The 21,321-nt window shown below is 43.6% G+C and overlaps 2 protein-coding genes across 3 annotated transcripts in view; one reads left to right on the top strand and one right to left on the bottom strand.

Annotated features, from left to right (window-relative positions):
- Positions 1-1,723: 1,723 nt before the first annotated feature.
- LOC114793340 (epoxide hydrolase 3) lies at positions 1,724-20,523 on the bottom strand. The gene is made up of 8 exons (XM_028985012.1): positions 20,387-20,523; positions 16,094-17,205; positions 15,019-15,104; positions 14,784-14,941; positions 14,580-14,708; positions 14,394-14,497; positions 2,809-2,957; positions 1,724-2,734 (listed from the first exon to the last, which is right to left on the bottom strand). The coding sequence occupies exons 2-8, from the start codon at positions 16,331-16,333 to the stop codon at positions 2,461-2,463; spliced, it is 1,140 nt and encodes a 379-aa protein (XP_028840845.1). The 5' UTR covers positions 16,334-17,205; positions 20,387-20,523; the 3' UTR covers positions 1,724-2,460.
- The window catches only part of brd4 (bromodomain containing 4), a 30,178-nt gene continuing 28,679 nt past the window's right edge, over positions 19,823-21,321 (top strand). Inside the window, exon 1 of one of the 2 annotated variants that reach the window (XM_028985007.1) lies at positions 19,823-19,884. The gene's annotated coding sequence lies outside the window, so the exon portion shown is untranslated. The remainder of the gene's footprint in view (positions 19,885-21,321) is intronic. The other variant, XM_028985010.1, reaches the window with a different exon arrangement.

Genomic DNA, 21,321 nt, shown 5'->3' with positions numbered 1-21,321 from the left:
GGGCCGCAGAGCGTCCGTCGAGGTCGTGATGAGCTACTTGGGTGCGTGTCGGGGCCGCGCTTTGTGTCAGTCAGGGGTCAAAGGTGAACAAATAACGTGACACGCAGCCCGACCTGCACACTGACTAGTACAAGGACTCAAAATTGTGGTCTCCAGTGAGCCAAATGAGGAATTTCTATGATGGACATTCTAAAGTGCTTATGTAGGTAAATGTATTTAACTGAAATAATGCCTGATCTTCATATCTCATCAGGATTAATTACACTTTGTTTAGTTGAACCATAAGTATGTGATAAAATCGTATGGGCAAGTGACCTGGATGCAGGCGGCCATTGGTGGCCTAGCGGTTAAGGAAGTGGACCCGTAATCAGAAGGTTCGAATCCCGAGCTGCCAAGGTGCCACTGAGGTCCCCTTTGATAAGGGGAACGTCCCCACACACTGCTCCCCGGGCGCCTGTCATGGCTGCCCACTGCTCACTAAGGGTGATGGTTAAAAGCAGAGGACACACTTTGTTGTGTGTCCTGTGCTGCAGTGTATCACAGTGACAATCACTTCACTTTTGCATCCCTTACATTTGCAAGTTATGCAGGTACACTCCTACAGCAACAGATAATATTTGATCTATTTGAAGGGCACATATTTGGGCACTTCATCATGTTTTCTCATCCATGTACCTTATATGGTAATGCAGCTCCTTTAGGGTGGATTTGGGAACTCTTTCCATTGCATCGGCCCCCACACGGGATCACCAAGTGAAGGGCAACGTGTAGCAAGATGCATTATAATTGCTCCAGTATTAGGCCACTCGTTAAGGCACCTTGAACAGCACTTAATTATGGGAAGGAAATATGCCACTTTTTTGCCACCCTAGAGGGCACCTTAGCAACAACGTCTTCCCGAGTCCACCAGTGTTAACTGTGTCTATTTTAAGTGCTCCTCAGTTCTGCGGAGAACAGGATGAAGGACACACCACAGTGTCCACATGTCTGAGTACTAAATCCCCCAAATAAAAATAAGTAGCACTGTTTAAATAATATTTAGAAGTAGTATTGGGTTTACTTGAATACTTAAAATTGAAAACACCTATTCAGTATACAATACACTACTTTTTCAGTTATATGAATGACTACATCATAACTATCTGGCAGTATATTGAACTTGGCTGAATCTGTAGTTGTCAATTATCATTAGAAAACACATTACAAATAATCAGGAAATAATTTCAAAATAGATACAGCTGAAATAAAATAAACAGGAAAATGAGAAAACAAATGAGAAAATGAAAAGTATTTAGGGTGAAAAGAATTTTTAAATCTGGAAATGCAGTTATTTTAATGTAACCATATTTTGTTAGTATTATCAGCACTCTCATAATAATCAATATTAAACATTTCAATTTAAAAAACAAAAAAAAACGTCTGAATCATTGGGGTATTATATATACCCACACATACAATGGGCCCCATAAAATTTTTCACACTTTGTTATTTTGCAGCCATTTGCTAAAATTGTTCATTTTCCCTCATTAATGTACACACAGCACCCCATATTGACAGAAAAACACAGAATTATTAACAAAGAAAAAGTGAAATATCATGTGGTCCTAAGTATTCAGACCCTTTGCTCAGAATTTAGTAGAAGCTCCCTTTTGATCTTATACAGCCATGAGTCTTTTTGGAAAAGATGCAACAAGTTTTTACATCTGGATTTGGGGATCCACTGCCATTCCTCCTTGCAGATCCTCTCCAGTTGTGGCAGGTTGGATGGTAAACGTTAGTGGACAGCCATTTTTAGGTCTCTCCAGAGATACTAAATTGGGTTAAAGTCAGGACTCCATTCAAGAACAGCCATGGAGCTGTTGTGAAGCTACTCCTTCATTCTTTTAGCCGTGTGCTTAGGGTCATTCTCTTGTTGGAAGGTAAACCTTCGGCCCAGTCTGAGGTCCTGAGAAATTTGGAGAAGTACTTGGCAGCATTCATCTTTCCCTTGATGGCAACCAGTCGTCCTGTCCCTGCAGCTGCAAAACACCCCACAGCATGATGCTGCCACCACCATGCGTCACTGTTCTCTTAGGAACCTTAAGTGCAGCAGATTTTTTTTGTAACCTTTGCCAGATCTGTGCTTTGCCACAATTCTGTCTCTGAGCTCTTTCGGCAGTTCCTTTGACCTCATGATTATCATTTGTTCTGATATGTATTGTGAGCTGTAAGGTCTTATATAGACAGGGGTGTGGCTTTCTTAGTCAAGTTCAGTCAGTATAATCAAACAGAGCTGGACTCAAATGAAGGTGTTGAACCAAGTTAAATATACAAGTTTCACAACAAAGGGTCTGAATACTTAGGTTTGTTAATAAATTTGCAAAAATGTAAAAAATTCTGTAATTTAAGAGGGTCTGGATACATAAATAAAGTTAAAGTAAATACTTATAGGTGGTTACCAGCAAATCCACTATTCTTTTCTTAAGTAAATGTTCCAATTGATTTGCCATTCATCTCTGATAGGTTCAGTTGGCACATGTTCTCAGCCAAGAGGAAGTCCCACATCAATTCATTGACCGTCTCAGGTTGATCCTGCTGCACCCAGTGGCTGCATCCTGGTATCGTATGAGCAACAACAGGGCCCCTCACATAAGGGCGTGTCCCACCAGACATGCCTTCCACCAGTATGCTGTCAGCTTCACCCCAAATCAGCAAAGTAGGCACTCCTACATCCTTATGCTTGTATAAAGTGTTGCTGTAGCAACATAAAACAGAGTAAGAAGTCTTGTTTTGCATAGGTTTACTTAAAATGGAGATATATTGTCTCACCTCAGGAGAGAGCGATAATAGTTGAGTGGGGGAGTGAGTCCTCCAGGTTGGGACAGGCGATAGAGGTAACCCTCCAGTTGGGCTTCAGTCAACCGTCGCACCCTGTTCCTGATTCCCACTCGGCCACCACAAAGCAAACTGCGCACCAGCTACAGTGGGGGAAAAGACAATAGTTAGGGTTCTTATGGTCATTAAAAAATTGGAAAAGTCATGGAATTTCTAAAGTTTTGGAATATGAAATAAAAGTAACTGAAATCTGATAGACAAATGAATGTATAATGTAGTACGTAGTACTGCACGAGAAATGTTTTATATTTAGATCTATATTTATAAGCACAACATTTAAAACTAGAATGGGTCCATAGTATCTTTGCTAGTGTAACGGATGTACACCAGCATCCAATCACCCATGCACATCAGTTGGTGTCAGAAGAGAGATTTTATTTCCCTCTCTGCTCCCGCAGCACACTGAGGCAACTGCCCGTCAATACAACTTGTAAAATATGATTAAATAAATAACCAAAAAATAAATAAATAAACCCACCACATGAATTCAACCAGTAACTCAGTCATTAAATGACATATATTAAACTATTTACAGGTGAGCCAACAGTGACATTAAACAACAGTAAAACAACAGTAAAATACAAAAATACAATTTAAAAAAAGAAAATGACGATCGTATAGTGGCTACGTTACATACATTTCACATTTAACATACCTGTGGGAACACAGCAGGGTACAGTCAGTGGCTAACGATCACACGCGTCACGGCCCTCCTCTCATCCTACGAAACACATGCTTCTGCTAACACGTGGCGGCAAATAAAATTTCTTTTTTTTCTTTTTTAGAACCGCGCGTGCGGCACAACGCCGCACGCGCTTATAATACACAGCATAATACCAACAACATGACATAACTTTAATAACTTTAATACACCTATATACAACACATGATATGGAGAACACTGCACGCGCGTCTCACCCCTCTCTGCTCCCGCAGCACACTGAGGTAACTGCACGTGAACGTGAGCTATACAGTGCGCCATTAATGTAACCCTGACCACACAATGTGGAACCAAAATTTTCGTTCCCACCCACAAATACACAAAAAAAACACATGAACACCGTAGCTTACAATTACAATAAGTTTTGTTGGAGTTCACGACATACATAACATAACATCTTACATAACATCCCGGCCACATACTCCCCCCTGAACTTCACAAAACTTATTCAGTAAGGTAAGTAGCTCAATGACACAATGCTATGAACCCGGTCATCCATACAACCATCGTCTACTATGCGACACATATGTCTCCCACTTACAGGGAAAATGACAGAGGATAACTGGCCAGGTTCTCCTCCATCACTTGCTAAAGAGGTGCCCCATACACCACTCACTACTACGAACAGGATAACTTCATTAACTGTGTGTCTTAATGGATCTACAATTAATGCCAATCACATGGGACATTGATTACGATGACAGGAGATTCACAATCCCACTAACTGATCTTTCCATAGGTACACTTTTCTGTGTCATGTTATGAATCAATCGGCTTACCGGCTTCACTATTCTCCCTACTCTCGTCCTAATCTGGGATATAGTAGTTGCTTGGGACGTAACCTCATCAGACAAAGGGGTTGTGGAGGGTACAACCATAACTGAGTCAGCAGGAACACTCGGGCTTTCAGTCTCAATATCATGGTTGCTATTTGAGGCACTGTCATCACAAGGTGAGTTGTTCACAGGTAGGGAAACAGGTTCTGACACTTCCAATCCTGAAGGCACTTGTGGATCTTCAGCACAACCAACTGTGTCGGTAACTTCAGCCACCCAATTAACGGTACGTACAGCACTGTCTATGACCGAATCTATAACAGATTGAGTTCCTCCAGAATTCTCGCTATGCACCTGGCTGACTTCAGGCTCACTGGTGAAAGAACACTCATCTCCAACTTCAAGCGGGAGGAAATTTGCTTGCAGGAGTAAGTTGCGGTGAACTACTTTCACATGTCCCGAGCTGGTGTTCCTGACATGGTAGACATGGCACCTGGGGTCCTTAGATTCCACAATGTAAGGAGTAGATTCCCACTTGTCTGCCAGTTTCCTGCGTCCACGTTCTCCCTTGTTTGCCAAAAGGACTTGGTCTCCTACCTCAATGTCGCAGCCTTTGATTCTCCGATTGTACAATTCAGCTTGATGACGTTGACTATCCGTTGCATTCGCTTGTGCAACCAACAAAGCTTCCTTCAAGTCATCTCTCATCCTCTTGACAAAGCTGTCATAATCCACATGATTATTGTCTCTTTCAACGTTATGAAACATAACGTCAACCGGTAGACGTGGAATTCTTCCAAACATGAGGTAGAATGGTGCGTAGCCCGTGGACTCATGGGCTGTACAGTTGTATGCGAAAGTCAAGGTCTGCAACACTTGAGGCCACCTCTGCTTAGCTCTGGGGGGTAAAGCTCTGATCATGCCACCTAACGTTCTGTTAAAGCGCTCAGCTTGACCGTTTCCCATCGGATGATATGCTGTGGTTCTTGACTTCATGACTCCAGCTACCTGCATGAGCTCTTGAATCAGCTGGCTCTCGAAATTAGCACCTTGATCCGAGTGTATCCTCTCTGGGAATCCATATATACAGAAATAACGGTCCCACAGCTGTCGTGCTACCTGCTTAGCTGACTGGTCTCTACACGGGAAGGCATGCGCCATTTTGGTGAAGTGATCTGTTACTACCAAAACATCCACGCTTCTTCCATTCGAATCTTCTGCTGACCAGAAATCCATGCAAACAAGTTCCAACGGCCTCGTGGTTCTAATACTTTCCAAGGGCGCTCTGCCTTCTGGCTCAGGTGTCTTGCTAACCACGCATCGTCTACAACACTTGACATGCTCACGAACATCCTGTTCCATTCCAACCCAAAAGAACCGCTGTCTTGCCAAGTACAGGGTCCTGGCTTGACCTTGGTGTCCAGCAGTGTCATGAACTCCTTCCAGAACATCCTTAATAAGTGATGACGGAACAATGAATTGGTGTCTTTTCTTCCCTGTCAGAAAGTCTTTACTGGCTCTATACAATATGCCATCCAACATCTTCAGTTTCTCCCACTGTTTCAAAGCTTTAAGTACCTTGTATGTCTCCTTAGCACGCTCCCTACGTGAAGGTCTTCTGCCACGGGCCACGTAGACAAGAATACGGGAAAGGGTAGCATCCTCGGCTTGCTTTTCCTGCAAATCCCGGAGGGAGAATGAATGCAAGGGCACTTGACCAGATGGTACTAGCTGTTCCACGTCCTGTGCTAACCAAGAGATCACTCTTCCTTCAGGTCCCTTGTTCCACTCCATGCAGCCAGTCAATAAAGCAGACACTTCCTCACTGCCGAGTGAACGACGCTGCAGATTTTCAAAGGAGGAAGGTTCTACCAAGGCCTGACAGTTATTGCTTAGCCTAAAAGTGTCCTGAATCAAGTCTTCCTTAAGCTGTTCGGCCTCCTTCAACAATGCTCTGTAAGGTTCTTCCACCAATCTCACACTGACCTGTGGATTCACAAACGGCTGTCGGCTGAGCGCGTCAGCCACTACATTTCGGCTGCCAGGTATGTATCGGATGTTAAAATCATAAGGAGCTAACTTGGCGACCCACCTCTGTTCACATGCATCCAACTTGGGCTTTGTCAGGATGTATGTCAGTGGATTGTTATCCGTCCAAACAGTGAATGGGTGACCTTTCAGCCAGTGTCCGAATTTGTCACAAACAGCCCACTTCAATGCCAGGAATTCCAGTCGGTGAGCGGGATAGTTAAGCTGGGCACGGGTAAGTGCTTTGCTGGCAAAGGCTATTGGTCGAGCCTTGCTCCCGTCTTCTGGGGCCTGTGACAGTACGGCGCCCAATCCATCCAAAGAAGCATCCGTGGAAAGAACGAACGGCCGACTGAAGTCTGGATGTGCAAGTACAACCGAATTCAGGAGTGCTGACTTCAGCTGCAGGAACGCTTCTCTGTGCTCCTGCCCCCAATCACTTGGTTTTAACTTTTTGAATGAAGCAGCTCCTCTTGGATTCCCTTTCCTTCCTCTAGGAGCTGCAGTCAACATGAAGAGTGGTTTGGCAATTCTAGAACAGTTCTGTATAAATCTTTGATAATACATCACCATGCCGAGAAATGATTTTATCTTCCGCTGACATGGTGTGACAGCATCATCCCTCATGAGATCCACTTCTCCCATATCACAGATGGCGCTGATTTTGTCGGGATCTGCAGCAACACCGGCCCTGTCTACCACATGACCAAGAAACCTTACACTGCGCCGGAGGAAATAGCACTTCTTTGGAGCTAGCTTCAGCCCATGGGCACTCAGTCGATTGAAGACCATCTCCAATCGTTCCAAAGCTTCCTCCTCACTTGGAGCATACACCAACAAATCATCTAGGTAGCAGAGCAAGGTCAAAAAGTTTTGATCACCGAACACGCCCATCATCAGACGCATAAAGCTTGCAGGGCTGTTACACAGACCCTGTGGAAGCCTGTTGAACTCGTAGAGGCCCATTGGTGTCGTGAAAGCAGTTAGCTTCTTGTCCTCTTCTGCCATTGCAACGTTATAGAAGCCGGACGTCAGGTCCATGGTACTGAATATGGCATTGCCGCCAAGGGCCGCCAGACAATCCGCTTGGTGGGGTAAAGGGTGTGCGTCTTTGATCGTTCGAGCATTCAGCCACCGGTAATCAACACAGACGCGGAGATCACCGCTCTTCTTCCACACTAGCACCAGGGGAGAAGCCCATTCACTCTTGGACTTCCTGATGATCTCTCTTTCCTCCATATCAGTCAACACATGTCGGAGTTTCTGGTAGTGTGCAGGGGGTACACGCCTGTAGGGTAGCCTGAATGGTCTGTCGTCGGACAGGTGGATATGATGGACTATGTCCCTAGCCTTCCCACAATCAAGCTTATCCTTGGAGAACACACTCTCGTACTTCTTGATCAATTGCAGCAATTTGATTTTCCAATCCAGCGTCACTTCACAGGAATCGATGTCCAAATCTTTCAATCCCATTCGCTGTAGATCATTGCTAATGCTGAAGCTTGGGTCAGCTCGTAATGTTTGGTTATGTAATTTGGCTGTCACACCAAGTGACTGCTTGATGTCCCCATCAAGGTCTTCTACAGCCACACATGGGTAGACATCGGCCAGTTTTGTGTTCCGTTTAAGAGTTATGGGCGAGTGACCTGCGTTCAAAACCTTAACTGGCACCCATCTGTCCCCTGTCATGGTAGCTATGACTCTACCAATAATTACCTCCTTCTTGTGGGTCTGTGCTCTTGGTGGTTCGATGACGATGGTACTTCCTTCAGACACTGGGGAGGTCACCGGTAACTTAGCCCACACCAGATGTTCATGCTCTGGAAGTAGCGTGACAGCACGGGCCAGTTTAGCAGTTCCAATGACATCAGGTATTTCACTTCCTTTCCAACGATTGAGGCCAGACAGCATGTTCATGAAATGGGAAACCTCTGGGCTCCCTGGGGCCTCAGGCTGTGCGACACAGCGCCAGTAAGACGACATCTGCTTCATTTGAGACTGTAGGTACTTGATGACATTCGTGCCCAAAATCAGCTCATCCTGCTGTCCGGGTACTACTAATGTGGGCACGCAGACTGTGTGACCATACACTTCCATATCTACATCATGCACCTGCTTAGGACGGACTTGGACACCTCCACAGCCTACAAGGACAACATCAGTAGGTACTGTACTCTGGGCTGTGATCAACCCTGCATCCAGCAGTCTCTGTTCAGCCTCTTCGCTCATAGTACACGCCATGGATCCACTGTCCAGCAGAGCATGCAATGAGACTTTCTTTTCCACAATAACATCCACATAGAACAGACTGTCTACTTTGTCCAATTTCATTACGTTCTGAAACACCACCATCGTGTGGTCGGGAGTAGCTGCAACCATTTCTTCAAACTCAGACATGGCATCACCAGTATTGAGGGTCCCTTTTCCTGTACTCACATTGTCCCCTCCCGAATGTGAGTAATTCAGTTTTCCTGGTTCTGTGATCGATTAACAGACTGGACAGCGCGTTTAGTTGTCCCAGGGCAATCCCTTCGTTGATGTCCAGTTTCAAAGCAGACGAGGCATCTCTTCTCCTTCATACAGTGTGTACGAGTGGAATGTGACTTATCACTACACACCTGGCAGGTAGCACGCTGGTCCCACGAGAAGGATGAGGGCCTGGCTGGAGCAACAGTGGGGAACTGGCTCGTTCTTTCGAGTACCTTCTCTAACATGTCGAGAACACGCTCCAGCGTACCTGACTCTGTAACAGCACTTCCACTTGTCTTGGCATCACTTGACTTGACTGGGACACACTGCGCTACATTAGCGTGAGCATACCCACCATCGCTGGTGGCAGCCGGGTCAGTGACGGCCATGGCAGTAGCCACCTGGAATGAGCGAGGCTTGTGCATGCCTAGAAGAAGCTTCTTTGCTTGGATCTCTCTCTGATTCTCGTCAATGGCTTCCTGCACCTCGATCACAGTCCATTTACCTATGGGTTTGCACTTGAACACACTAGAAAGTTCGACATCTGGGCAGTTTCTGATGAACATCATCGCTATTTCAGCATCCATATTCTCCATTCTGCTTCCTTGTTGGTCCAAATATTTGCTGGCTATTTCAGCTGCTGTGTTCAGCCTCACCCAGTAGTCAACAGGGGTCTCTTGAGCAGTGGGCAGTGTAGAATAGAAGTCGGCCAACGGTAGGCATGACACTGGAGTTTCGCTAAAGTAGCGTCTCAAGGTGCAGTAAATTGCTTCGGGGTTGACAGTAGCATTATGTGAATTGTTACTTTTGAGAGTTACCTTGACAATGCTCTTTGCTCTGCCCATCAGGTGTTCCAGAATCTCATCGATTTTTTCAGGTTGTGCACACTCTTTCTTTCGCAGGTACGCTTCCATCTGGTCGATCCATTCTTGGATGGAGCAGCTGTCTCTTCCATCACCACGGAAGATGGGTGGCTCTTTCACTTTGGATTTAACAATCAAGCTGACTTGAGATAAATCAAGGGTTTTACTGGCAGGTTCGGTTCTAGTGTCACCCAGCGGTGGTGACTGGCATGACTGCACGGGGGTCTGACTAGCTAACAACCGATTAATGACAGAGTCTCCAATCAGGTCACATAACTGTTGTGTGGCAAAATCATTGCTAATAGCTGGAGTGGAGAACCTGGGTCTAGCAATAGGTGTCTCAGTGCATGGTTGTGTGTCACCTACTGGTGAAGTATGGACCTCTGTGGGATGACTAATGCCTGGCGATCCCACCCCTAAAAATCTAGGTAACCCTCGGCCACGCCCCAAACCCAACATGAGAGCATCAGATACTTCTAACCTATCACTGGACATATTGGGTTGATATTACACAATGGATGATAACCAAATAAAAGAAGGTTCACTATGTACACAACACCACTATTAGAACTGATATGCAGCAGACCGTAACACAGTAGGTTCGGAACACTTCTGTCTTGGTGCTTCCAGCTTCACCAGCATGCACTCGGTCCCGGCGATCGGCGATGGCTGATCAGGTGCATCCGGGTCACGGCACCAGTTTTATGTAACGGATGTACACCAGCATCCAATCACCCATGCACATCAGTTGGTGTCAGAAGAGAGATTTTATTTCCCTCTCTGCTCCCGCAGCACACTGAGGCAACTGCCCGTCAATACAACTTGTAAAATATGATTAAATAAAAAACCAAAAAATAAATAAATAAACCCACCACATGAATTCAACCAGTAACTCAGTCATTAAATGACATATATTAAACTATTTACAGGTGAGCCAACAGTGACATTAAACAACAGTAAAACAACAGTAAAATACAAAAATACAATTTAAAAAAAGAAAATGACGATCGTATAGTGGCTACGTTACATACATTTCACATTTAACATACCTGTGGGAACACAGCAGGGTACAGTCAGTGGCTAACGATCACACGCGTCACGGCCCTCCTCTCATCCTACGAAACACATGCTTCTGCTAACACGTGGCGGCAAATAAAATTTCTTTTTTTTCTTTTTTAGAACCGCGCGTGCGGCACAACGCCGCACGCGCTTATAATACACAGCATAATACCAACAACATGACATAACTTTAATAACTTTAATACACCTATATACAACACATGATATGGAGAACACTGCACGCGCGTCTCACCCCTCTCTGCTCCCGCAGCACACTGAGGTAACTGCACGTGAACGTGAGCTATACAGTGCGCCATTAATGTAACCCTGACCACACAAACAATGTGGAACCAAAATTTTCGTTCCCACCCACAAATACACAAAAAAAACACATGAACACCGTAGCTTACAATTACAATAAGTTTTGTTGGAGTTCACGACATACATAACATAACATCTTACATAACATCCCGGCCACACTAGCTTTACATAGTGAACACAAAGTTGCCTCCATATTCCAGCACCTCCAAAGTCTCCATTTAAAAGTCATGTAAATTACAGCCTGAACTTGATGGGGCCCATTTTACACACTCTTGGGCTCACTTGAAATTGCAGAAAGAAACACTGTTAAGGGTTTTCAGGTTAATCATAAATTTAGTTTAACAATATTTTTATAAATTTGACTTTTGAGGATTTTTTTTTCTTCAAATTTGCACAGATTTATTCCCATTGTTAAACAAAAAAACATGTGAGATGCTGTCACACAACAGGCTTGTTTGGACAGTTTTCTAAAAATATTTATAGAAACATATGTCCATAAATATGTCTTTTTGTATTACAATTAAAGAACCACATTATTTATTTGGGGTAGTAGAGCACTTTCTCTCCTTCAGGGACAGTCCTCTATACACTGCAACACACCACACCAACATCTCACTTCCATCTCAGGACACTATTTTTGTGTGGTAATCATGCAACATAAGAATTTACATAAATACACAGAACAAGAAAGAGCAGCTTGGTAGTTCTCTGTATTGTGGACGAGAGAAACTAACAACCTAAAGTGAAGTGATTGTCACTTGTGGTACACAGCAGCTCAGCACACGGTGCACACAATTAAATTTGTCCTCTGCATTTAACTCATCACCCTGACTGAGCATTGGGCAGCCATGACAGGCACCCAGAGAGCAGTGTGTGGGGATGGTGCTTTTGTTCAGTGGCACCTTGGCGGATCGGGATTTGAACCGGCAACCTTCTGATTACGGGGCCGCTTCCTTAACCGCCCCAAAGTACCCTTTTTGTTGGTGTGTAATTTCTCAATCCCCATGCTTTGCAACACATAAATCTTATCTAGAAAACAGAACCATAAAAGAAAAGGTTGTCAAAATAGTCAGGTAGGGTTAGGTAGCAAGTTACAAGGAGAATTATCCTGATAAAGTGGTCAGTGAGTGTACAAATAAATGCCAGGATCAGACAGACATAATATGAAAGACAAAAACCAGCATTTAATTATTCAGCAGGTTTCAGGATAACATGCATATCTATAAATGTTCAGTAGCAAAGTCAATAGCAAAAATCTTTAGAGCTCCCTTTAAAATTGTCAAGCTTTTAATAAAGATGTAGTGTATTGGATGTGTTCACTATGATTAGTTTGCCAATCAGAATTTAACAAAGCACAGTTCATTTATCTGGATATTTGGTTTTGCAGAGGACATAGATGAGAGGTGAGTTTTATTATGAGGACAAAATTTTTCAATTTGTATATTGGGTTTACATATTTTATTCCTCTGTCCTTTCAACTTAATGGTCATATAAAATGTTTGGGGTCCCTCTTATTATTATTATTATTATTTTAAATGGAATGTTAAAATAGGAACTTACTTTTAATATATATCAAGCCTTATGGAAACAGTAGTGTTTCAGTAGTGACAGTTTATTTGCATTAATCGAATTAGACAGGTGTATAAATCTGGGCACCCCAACTAAGAATTTACATCAATACTTAAATGATCCTCCTTTTGCAATATAAGATCCTCTAGATGCCTTTAATAGCCTTTGATGAGTGTCTGGATTCTGGGTAGAGGTATTTTGGGCCATTCTTCCACACAAAAGTCACATTTGATGGTGCTGCTGAGTATGGACAGCCTGCTTCAAGTCAGGGGATTGTGACGGCCATTCCAGAACATTGTACTTATCCCTCTGCATGAATGCCTCTGTAGATTTCATGTCATTGTCTTGTTGGAATATTATCACCTTCATCAATTCATCTTGGAGACGAAGGCTTGAACAATTCGTTGATATTGGGTTGAATTCATCCAACCCTTGACCTTAACAAGAAGCTCAAGTAACCACACAGTAGGTTTACAGGAGGTAGCAAGTATTTTGTTTTTGGAATCAGGTGTTCTTCTTACACCATGCATCCGTCCAAAGCTCTTTGTTCCAAAATGAATCTGGTTTGTATCTGGCTAAATGAGCTTTTGCATGCAAAAATCAGCTCTGTTTGAGGTGTGAGTGCAGACAGGGCATCTTTCTCATCACCCTGCCATACAGATGTTCTTTGTGCAAATTGTGCTGAATTGTAAAACGATGAACAGATACATCTGCAGTGAGATGTTCTTGCAGGTCTTTGGAGTTGACTAGCTTGTCTGTAACCATTATTACAATCCTCCACATGTGCCCTGCCAGCCCTGGATTTAATAGCCATTGTGACTGTGGCCTTCCATTTGCTGATTCCATTCCTTACAGTTGAGACTGTACATGCACAAGCAATAAAGGCCTTTGTGGCCATTTTCCTTTTTTGGTCACTGGTTGGTGACAAAAACACTAAGGGACAAATCAATAATTTGAAAAATTGGGGTAATATCCATTGTAGGATGTATCTGTGCTCATTAATGCTGTACTTAAGGTCCATGATTGGTTGAGCACTGTGCGGTGCACCCACGGGACCACAACTGCATGCTCTACATTACAGAAGTTTGCTTCACTTTTTTGACTACAGTTATTTTCTGACAGGTTTTAGACATGGTCTGAATTTGCACATTGAATTCTCTGCAACATTCCCAAATGTGTCCACATGACTGTGTATTATGTTGCTTAAGCTGTAGGATGTATTTGAATGCTTTACAAATAAATAAATGAAAAGTACAAAAACTACAGGAAACATAGGAGGAGACGGGATTGTGTGCTCAGTGTTCTTGTCAAGAATAGGTATTGAGGAACCGAGATCTCATGTATGTATGTTATGTAATTGCAGCAGTAAAATACTTCTCAGGTTTTGGCTGTTTAGTGAGTGGTATTGAAGTTTCTTGTTTTTGTCTATTTATTTTTTTAACCCCTTTCTGTGAATCTTTGGCTTCATGGAAACTGCTTCAATGTTTATGCAAATTATTATACTTTAATAATAATATCTAATACAAAATTTGGACTTTGGCTCATTTTTTGTGAAGAACACACTGTACGCCACTCTCTTTGCTGGAACCGCAAATATATGAACACTCCTGAGCATGTACTAGTCCTTACACTGGTGAACAAGCACCATGCAATATTATACCACTTTGAAAACTCAAAAGTGTCTCATGACCTTGATACCTGTTCTTAAAGTACCTTAAAATCCTCCAAAGTAAGTGCAACCTCAGGCAACATGGGCAACTGAAAGAAGCAGGCATGTCCAGAACGCAAGAGCTGAGATGGTCTTCTCAGAACTGCATCTGCAAGCAAGAAGAAAGAAAAAGCTAAGCAAATTACAGGCTGGGGTGGCTTGGGTCTATGCTTGGGTCATGACGTGGTTACCCAGCCAGGCAGCAGGATGGGGTGCATTCATAATGACCAAGCGCTGGACCATATCTGGCCTCTCCAGGGCAAAGTGCCAGGCTAACATGCCTCCCCAGTCGTGTCCAACCAGAACACATCTGGTGTGACCTGCGGACGGGGACACATCAATGTCCACTCTGAAACGCACTCCTCTGCCTATTCTCCTACAACTGTGTGCAATACCTAGGCCATCAACCATATCCCTTATGTCATACAACAGCTTTTCCAGGGAGTAGTCATCTAGCGCAGATGGGGCATCGGAATCTCCACAGCCCCGTAGATCCATTGCCACGGTGTGGTACTGGTTACTGAACTCACACAGCTGGTAACGCCACGAATACCTGGAGGTGACATACATCACGACTACAATATCAGAATGAAAGACACACACAAAAGAATCCACGTAGACCTCAGTCACCAGTTCTCTGGGAATCCATGGAGGAAGAGCATCAGGGTTTTTTTGTTGTGACCCTTGGTTACATAGTGAAAGTTCAGGCCTGAGCTCTGTGAAAAGAAGAGAGCATTTAGAGGTACAGTGTTTAGAATTTAGCGACATCTGCTGGTTTCCACAGTTAACTGCAGATTGGGCCCACTGCTGAAATAAGTTTGGGCACCCCTGCGGACTAAAGATGGCACATTTCATTAATATTGCAAGCATTTATTACATTTCAGTTCTATTTTAAGCGTGGTAATTTTTAATACCAAAAAAGGAAATGTGCCTAAAGTACAGTCAGTTTTCAGTAATAGCCAGTAATTGGCAAATATCACAACTTTTAAACACTTTATTTAGTCACTTTATTTAGTCAGCTGTGCTGATCTCTTATGCTCTTTCCACAGACTATCAATGATCTTTGAATGACACCATTTTGTTTGGGGACAGTAAGGGCAATGCCATGGCAAAACCTCATTATCTTTTTTTTTTCAAACATACCTTTCCACCTGATCTTTCCTTATTTTAACTGTGAACAAGCCATGGCTCAGTCAGCATTAAACACAACACAAGTAATACATAAATTAAAATGTGAAAAACATACATTTCCCTAGACTAGGGAAAAATCGTTGCTCTGCAAGTGAATAAATGATGACAGGTCATTTTAATTAGCTGAGACAAATTTGGTCATAAGTTTAAAGAAACAATGTGCAACTGTAAAGAAAGGGCATTGAAGTCTTTGGAAGATGGTTATAATTAGAGTCTACACCCACGTGAGCTGGGTCGTGAAACTGGCTGCCACCACCAACCTTTTGCCCAGTTTTTGACTTTATATCTGACTCCTTTACATCTGGGTCTGTTTCATGTTGCAGATTAATGATGTTTGTAATTTAGAGCCATTTAAAAAAATGGGTTTGTTTTGTTTAACTGAGAATGAGACAATAAAATATAATAAACAATGCAAATAAAAATATGACCTGTGCATTAGAAGCACAGTGTGTCAATAAATACAGGATAACAAGAAAGGACAGAGGGTGACAATGAAATACATATAGTTACCCACCCTGCCCCTCAGAAAACCATGTCTGCCCAGTGCTGGGTCCCGTAGGCAGGCTGGTGGGTGCTTGCGGACAGTCCACTGGAAGGTTCCATAGGGATCCACGAGTCCCTTCCAGGCAATTCGCAGTATTACCAGGAAAGCGGTTCCACAAGCTGTGCCATAAACGACGAGCCAGTAAAGCAAACACAGCAGCCATAGAGACAACCGTGACGGTATTAAGAGAAGTGACAAAAAATTTCTCATTAAAATAATATATTCCTTTCAATTCAGCAGTGAGCTGGTGTGTAGCGATTTGGACAACAGACTGTGCAGAAATTCATATAACTCAATCTAAATAAAGCTGCAGGGGCTTTGTGTCATAAAACTGGCTTCCATACAGTATTGGGTTTCAGTGGTGGTCAGACCAATCAGAAGCGTTTTAGTCAAAGGAGATGGTCTTCAATTCAGTTCCACTGATTTCTGTGGTAGACAGCAAAGTTTGCATATATACTAAAAGTTAGAGCTCTTGCTGGAGGAATACACCTTGCAATTCAATGTGTTTAATACATTAAAAAATGGTTGCATATTGAATTTGAAATTGTTTTGCCAAAGGCTTAAAATATGAGTCTTTTTTCCCCACATAGCTTTTTCCCATTAGACATTACCTGGTAGCTCCCTTAAAACTTACTGTTGATCCTCCACCAGTCTTTCCTTGCTTTGATCTTCAACTACAGCGGTGTGAAAAAGTGTTTGCCCCCTGCTTACCCCATGTTAAAACATAACTAGACAGCGATTCATCATACCTGTAGCCACACCCGTTTTGAATCAAGAAATCACTTAAATAAGACTTGCCTGACAATGTCATGTAGACCAAAAGATCCTCATAAGCTAGACATCATGCCGAGACACCACATTTCTGAAAAATAGCATCATACGATCTGTAAAATATCTGGGGCTGTTTTGCTGCTTCAGGACTTGGATGAATTGCTGTGATAAATGGAACCATGAATTCTGCTGTTATACCAAAAAATCCTGAAGGAGAATGTTCGGGATCTCAAGCTGAAATGAACTTGAGTTCTGCCGCAGGACAAAGATCGGGAAAAATGATCCACAGCAGCAAGTCCACCTCTGATTGGCTGATGAAAAACAGAATGGAGAATTTGGAGTGGCCTAGTAAAAGTCCTGACCTGAATCCTATTGAGATGCTGCAGCATGACCTTAAAAAGGCGGTTCGTGCTGGAAAACCCTCCAATGTAGCTGAACTACAACAATTCTGCATAGATGACTGGGGCAAAATTATTGCAAATGCTTGATTACAATTGTTGCTAATAAGTGTGGCCAGGTTTAGGCTTTGACACACAAGGCCATGCAGATTTGAAATCAATTGTCCCCCCTAAATAATAAAATCCTTCACTTAACTGTATTTGGTGTTTACTTGTGTTGTCTTTGACTAATATTTAATATTATTTGATGAGTTATTTAAATTGAACTAACATGGTAAAAAAAAGTAAGAAATTAAACTGTATAACTTCATCCTGACAGACATTATAAACCTCTTATTAAATTATGTGTAGAACCAACTCTAATGTGTCAGTATGTTTTATATCTCAAACATTTTATGAAGTAGCTCTGCACAACTCTTCGTCTTCCTCTGCTTATCCGGGTCCGGGTTGCGGGGGCGTCCCAAGTAGGGAATCCCAGACAGCCCTCTCCCCAGCTTCCTCCACCAGCTCCTCCGGCAGGACCCCAAGGCGTTCCCAGACCAGACTGGAGATATAATTTCTCCAGCATGTCCTGGGACGACCCGGGGGCCTCCTGCCGGCACAACTACATATCAAATTCAGATCCGTTTGTCTAACGTGGCTTTGTCACTGTGTTCATTGCATGGCCAAATAACATCTTTGGCTAGGTGATAGATTGGCTCACAGCAAACAGAAATAAATTCTGATGGCGAAAATGGCCATGAATACAGAGAAGGAATGTGGGTGGAATACTGGTGCACACTGGAAGGGTTCTTTCTTGGTACTACCACACGGGTTTCAGTAGATGGCAGCAATGCTACAACTTCAGTGAGGAGCAAAGTCATCCATTTAGAAAGAAATACATAGAGAAATATATATAACAGAATATTTCATATCCGTGAGCACAAAGATTAATTACGGCATTTACTGTGTTTGATCCAAGGTAACAGTTAAAAAACAGTTGATTGATATATTGAATGATGATTTCTACTTTTAGAAAATAGGGACATTGCACAAAACATGGAATGTATAGAAATCGAACGAGAATTGCTGGTGTCTTCCCATTGTAAGTCGCTTTGGATAAAAGCGTCTGCCAAATAAAGTAAAGTAAAGTAAAAAGAAAACAAATAGGAAAGAAAAAGAACAAGTGAGACTTTTGTAGTCGTGCTTTCGCAAAACATCCATAAACCAGCGACTTCCTCAAATACAACTTAATATAATATCTTCGATGTTATCTAGTTTGGATTTTACATATCTAGTTTACATTTAAGGCATTTGTCAGATGCCCTTATCCAGAGCAACTTACAACGTGCTTCCATGTTACAATATTTGAAGTGATCAATTCTGGATCACTAGGTCACTTTTATTCACTCTGTTGTACTCTCTATACATAAGTCAGACAATAAGAAGGTTACAAGTTAATCTAAATATTCTCTAAAGAGGAAGGTCTTGAGCTGCTGTTTGAAAATGTTCAGTGACTGAGCTGTTCTAACCTCAAGGGGAAGTTCATTCCATCACCAAGGGGCAGAGACAGAGAAGAGTCAGTGGGGCAGTGGTGGCCTAGCGGTTAAGGAAGTGGCCATGTAATCAGAAGGTAGCCGGTTTGATACCTGATCCACTGCTCCACACTGCTCCCCGGGCGCCTGTTATGGATGCCCACTGCTCACTCAGGGTGATGGGTTAATTGCAGAGGACAAATTTCACTATGTGCACCATGTTCTGTGCTGCTGTGTATCACAAGTGACAATCACTTCACTTTTACTTTTAAAAGATGAGTGTCTTCCTTGTACCTTAGGAGATTGAGGGACCAGGCGAGCAGTACTGGAGGCTCTGAGAAATATGTAAATATGTAAAATTTTGTTTTTAAATGACTGAAAAAAAATCAGCTCAATTTTTTTTCTACTTTTATGTTCCCCCTTTGTCACTTATGAATTCAGGATGAGAAATATTCTGGACCACTCTGCCTTAGCTTGAAATAAAATCTGCAAGGCTAACACAATCAGCAAATTAGTCCAATTTTGACAGACCTCATGAATATTTCCGAGTTGGAATATTGTTTACATCACAATTTTATTTCAGGTCAAACTTTTTTTTTTTTTAAGTTTCTTGTTTATTTGGATGCACGCAAAGAGCAGCCAATTAAATGTAAGTAAGAATGTACATACTGAGTAAAAAAAATGGCAAATTTATTTACAGTGATGAAAGGTCACTGTTACATAACGATATGTTTGCACGTCCGTGACAACTATCTTTTTTTATTCTGAGAACTAATTGCAAGTCGACGTTTCTCTCTCTCTTTTTTTTTGTTGCGGGAACAAACCCCCCCCCCCGGAATATTGTTTCTGATAAATATGACAATTTATGAGTCGGCAGGTTGAACTCGTGCCGCTCGTCGGGCGCGCGCCGCGCACGTGTTTTATTGCGCCGCTTGCAGCGCGCGCTCCCCGCCATTGTGCTGTCGCGCTGACGTTACGGCGCGTTGGTCCTGCGCGTGACGTCACCGACGTCGAGAGGCGTTCGTCCCGGATGGTGGGAAAGAAAGGGCCCGCGCGCCTTGGCAACCGAATTAATCAGGTAAATAAACGCGACTCCGCGCCGCGGTCCTATTTTCACCGCCGGCCGGCCACGTTTTGGGCTTCGGCGCGGCGACGCGGGCGGAACTGGGGCCGTCGCCTCGCGCGCCATCACGGCGCGAGAAGACGTAACGGAGGCCCGTTGTCGGGCCACCGACACCAGTGGCTAGTTAGCGCCGTGGGGCATAAATTCATCCGCGTGTCGTTTGTCAGCGCAATTGCGGAATTGTGTTGCACTTCTGGAGCGTATTTATGGGAGTTTGGCGCGTTTCGGTCATTTCGTTTGGTTAATGGAGGGTTTGCAATAGACACAGCGCGGGAGCTTGTTTATTATCCGGCCGTGTTCCTTACGGCTAACGTGCCAAGTTAGCTAGCTAGACGGCTACGTTTTCCTGGGATCGCGGAGGGACGTTGGTCAGCGCGACCGGTACGTGCAAAACCTTACGTTTGTCCTTTCGGGAATACGCAGGAAATTTCATGTGGTATTCTGGCATGGCACTTACGCGGACCAGCAATCTTTATGGCGTCCGTTTAATCGGCAGATTTGCGCCTCCCTGAATTGGCACCACGCGCAAATTGTTTTTTTTTACTTGCTTTGACTTGGATTTGTCGTGGTCCTTGAGTTACTGCCCGTGCGGAGCGCGATCCATAAGGATATACGGGCGCCTCATGTACGCAATGATTTACGCGCTGAATGCCGTGTTGCCAAATATGTGAACAAGTCGTCGCAGATGCACACCGAAAGTTGCGGAAGATTGACGTGCATTCTCCCCCAAATCAACCCCTCCAGATCAGTATAACACTATTTTATGCTTGTTCTGCTGCTGGCCCCATTCGTTTTAGCGATCTAGTTTGTCGTTCTGATAAAGGCTTTCTGTGTTGGTCTGGCAACCACGGCAGAAGACGCTGCTGACGTAATTAGCCGAGCGAGCTAGCTCGGGCTACTTCGAGTCCTCGAAGTGTTGCCGCGCAGAGCCGCAGATTAAAACACCGCGCGTAGTCTTCGCGGCGACGTTTTCCCCGCCGTGTGTGTGTGTTGGGCTTCCCCTGAAAACGTTATCCGAACTGTGTGTCCGCCAGCGCTGTTCGGGTCTTTAAACAAGGACCCAGCGCTGGCCGCAGTCGCCATTTTGTACGCTCCCCGGAGGACTGGCGAGGAGGGGAGAGTTGTTTGCGCGCTGTTAAAGAATCGACTGTAAGGACCCAGCAACGTTGCTGCGAATATGAAACCGAATGCTCACGCGTCTGATTCCGTCCGGAGACGAACACGGGCGTTGTGGTGTGTGTGTGTGTCTGTGGGCATTTTTGAGCTACCTGAGGTAGCACCTCAGCGTCTCGGTTTAGCAAAGGGGCTCAGTTGACCTCATTCCTTTCTGAATTTATGCTCTGAAAGAGTTTGTTTGGAATTCCCAAGCCAATAATTGATATAAATGCTGTT

Source organism: Denticeps clupeoides, chromosome 7, assembly GCF_900700375.1.
Source record: "Denticeps clupeoides chromosome 7, fDenClu1.1, whole genome shotgun sequence".
Taxonomy (NCBI): domain Eukaryota; kingdom Metazoa; phylum Chordata; class Actinopteri; order Clupeiformes; family Denticipitidae; genus Denticeps; species Denticeps clupeoides.
This window is presented reverse-complemented; position numbering and strand designations above follow the sequence as displayed.

Excerpts from the sequence above, each read along its gene's own strand:
- LOC114793340 (XM_028985012.1), bottom strand. The coding sequence starts at position 16,333 with ATGAGAAATTTTTTGTCACTTCTCTTAATACCGTCACGGTTGTCTCTA. Across the intron at positions 15,105-16,093 it reads ATGGTTTTCTGAGGGGCAGG|AGCTCAGGCCTGAACTTTCA; the intron begins GTGGGTAACTAT and ends TTCTTTTCACAG. Across the intron at positions 14,709-14,783 it reads GGATATGGTTGATGGCCTAG|GTCACACCAGATGTGTTCTG; the intron begins GTATTGCACACA and ends CCCCGTCCGCAG.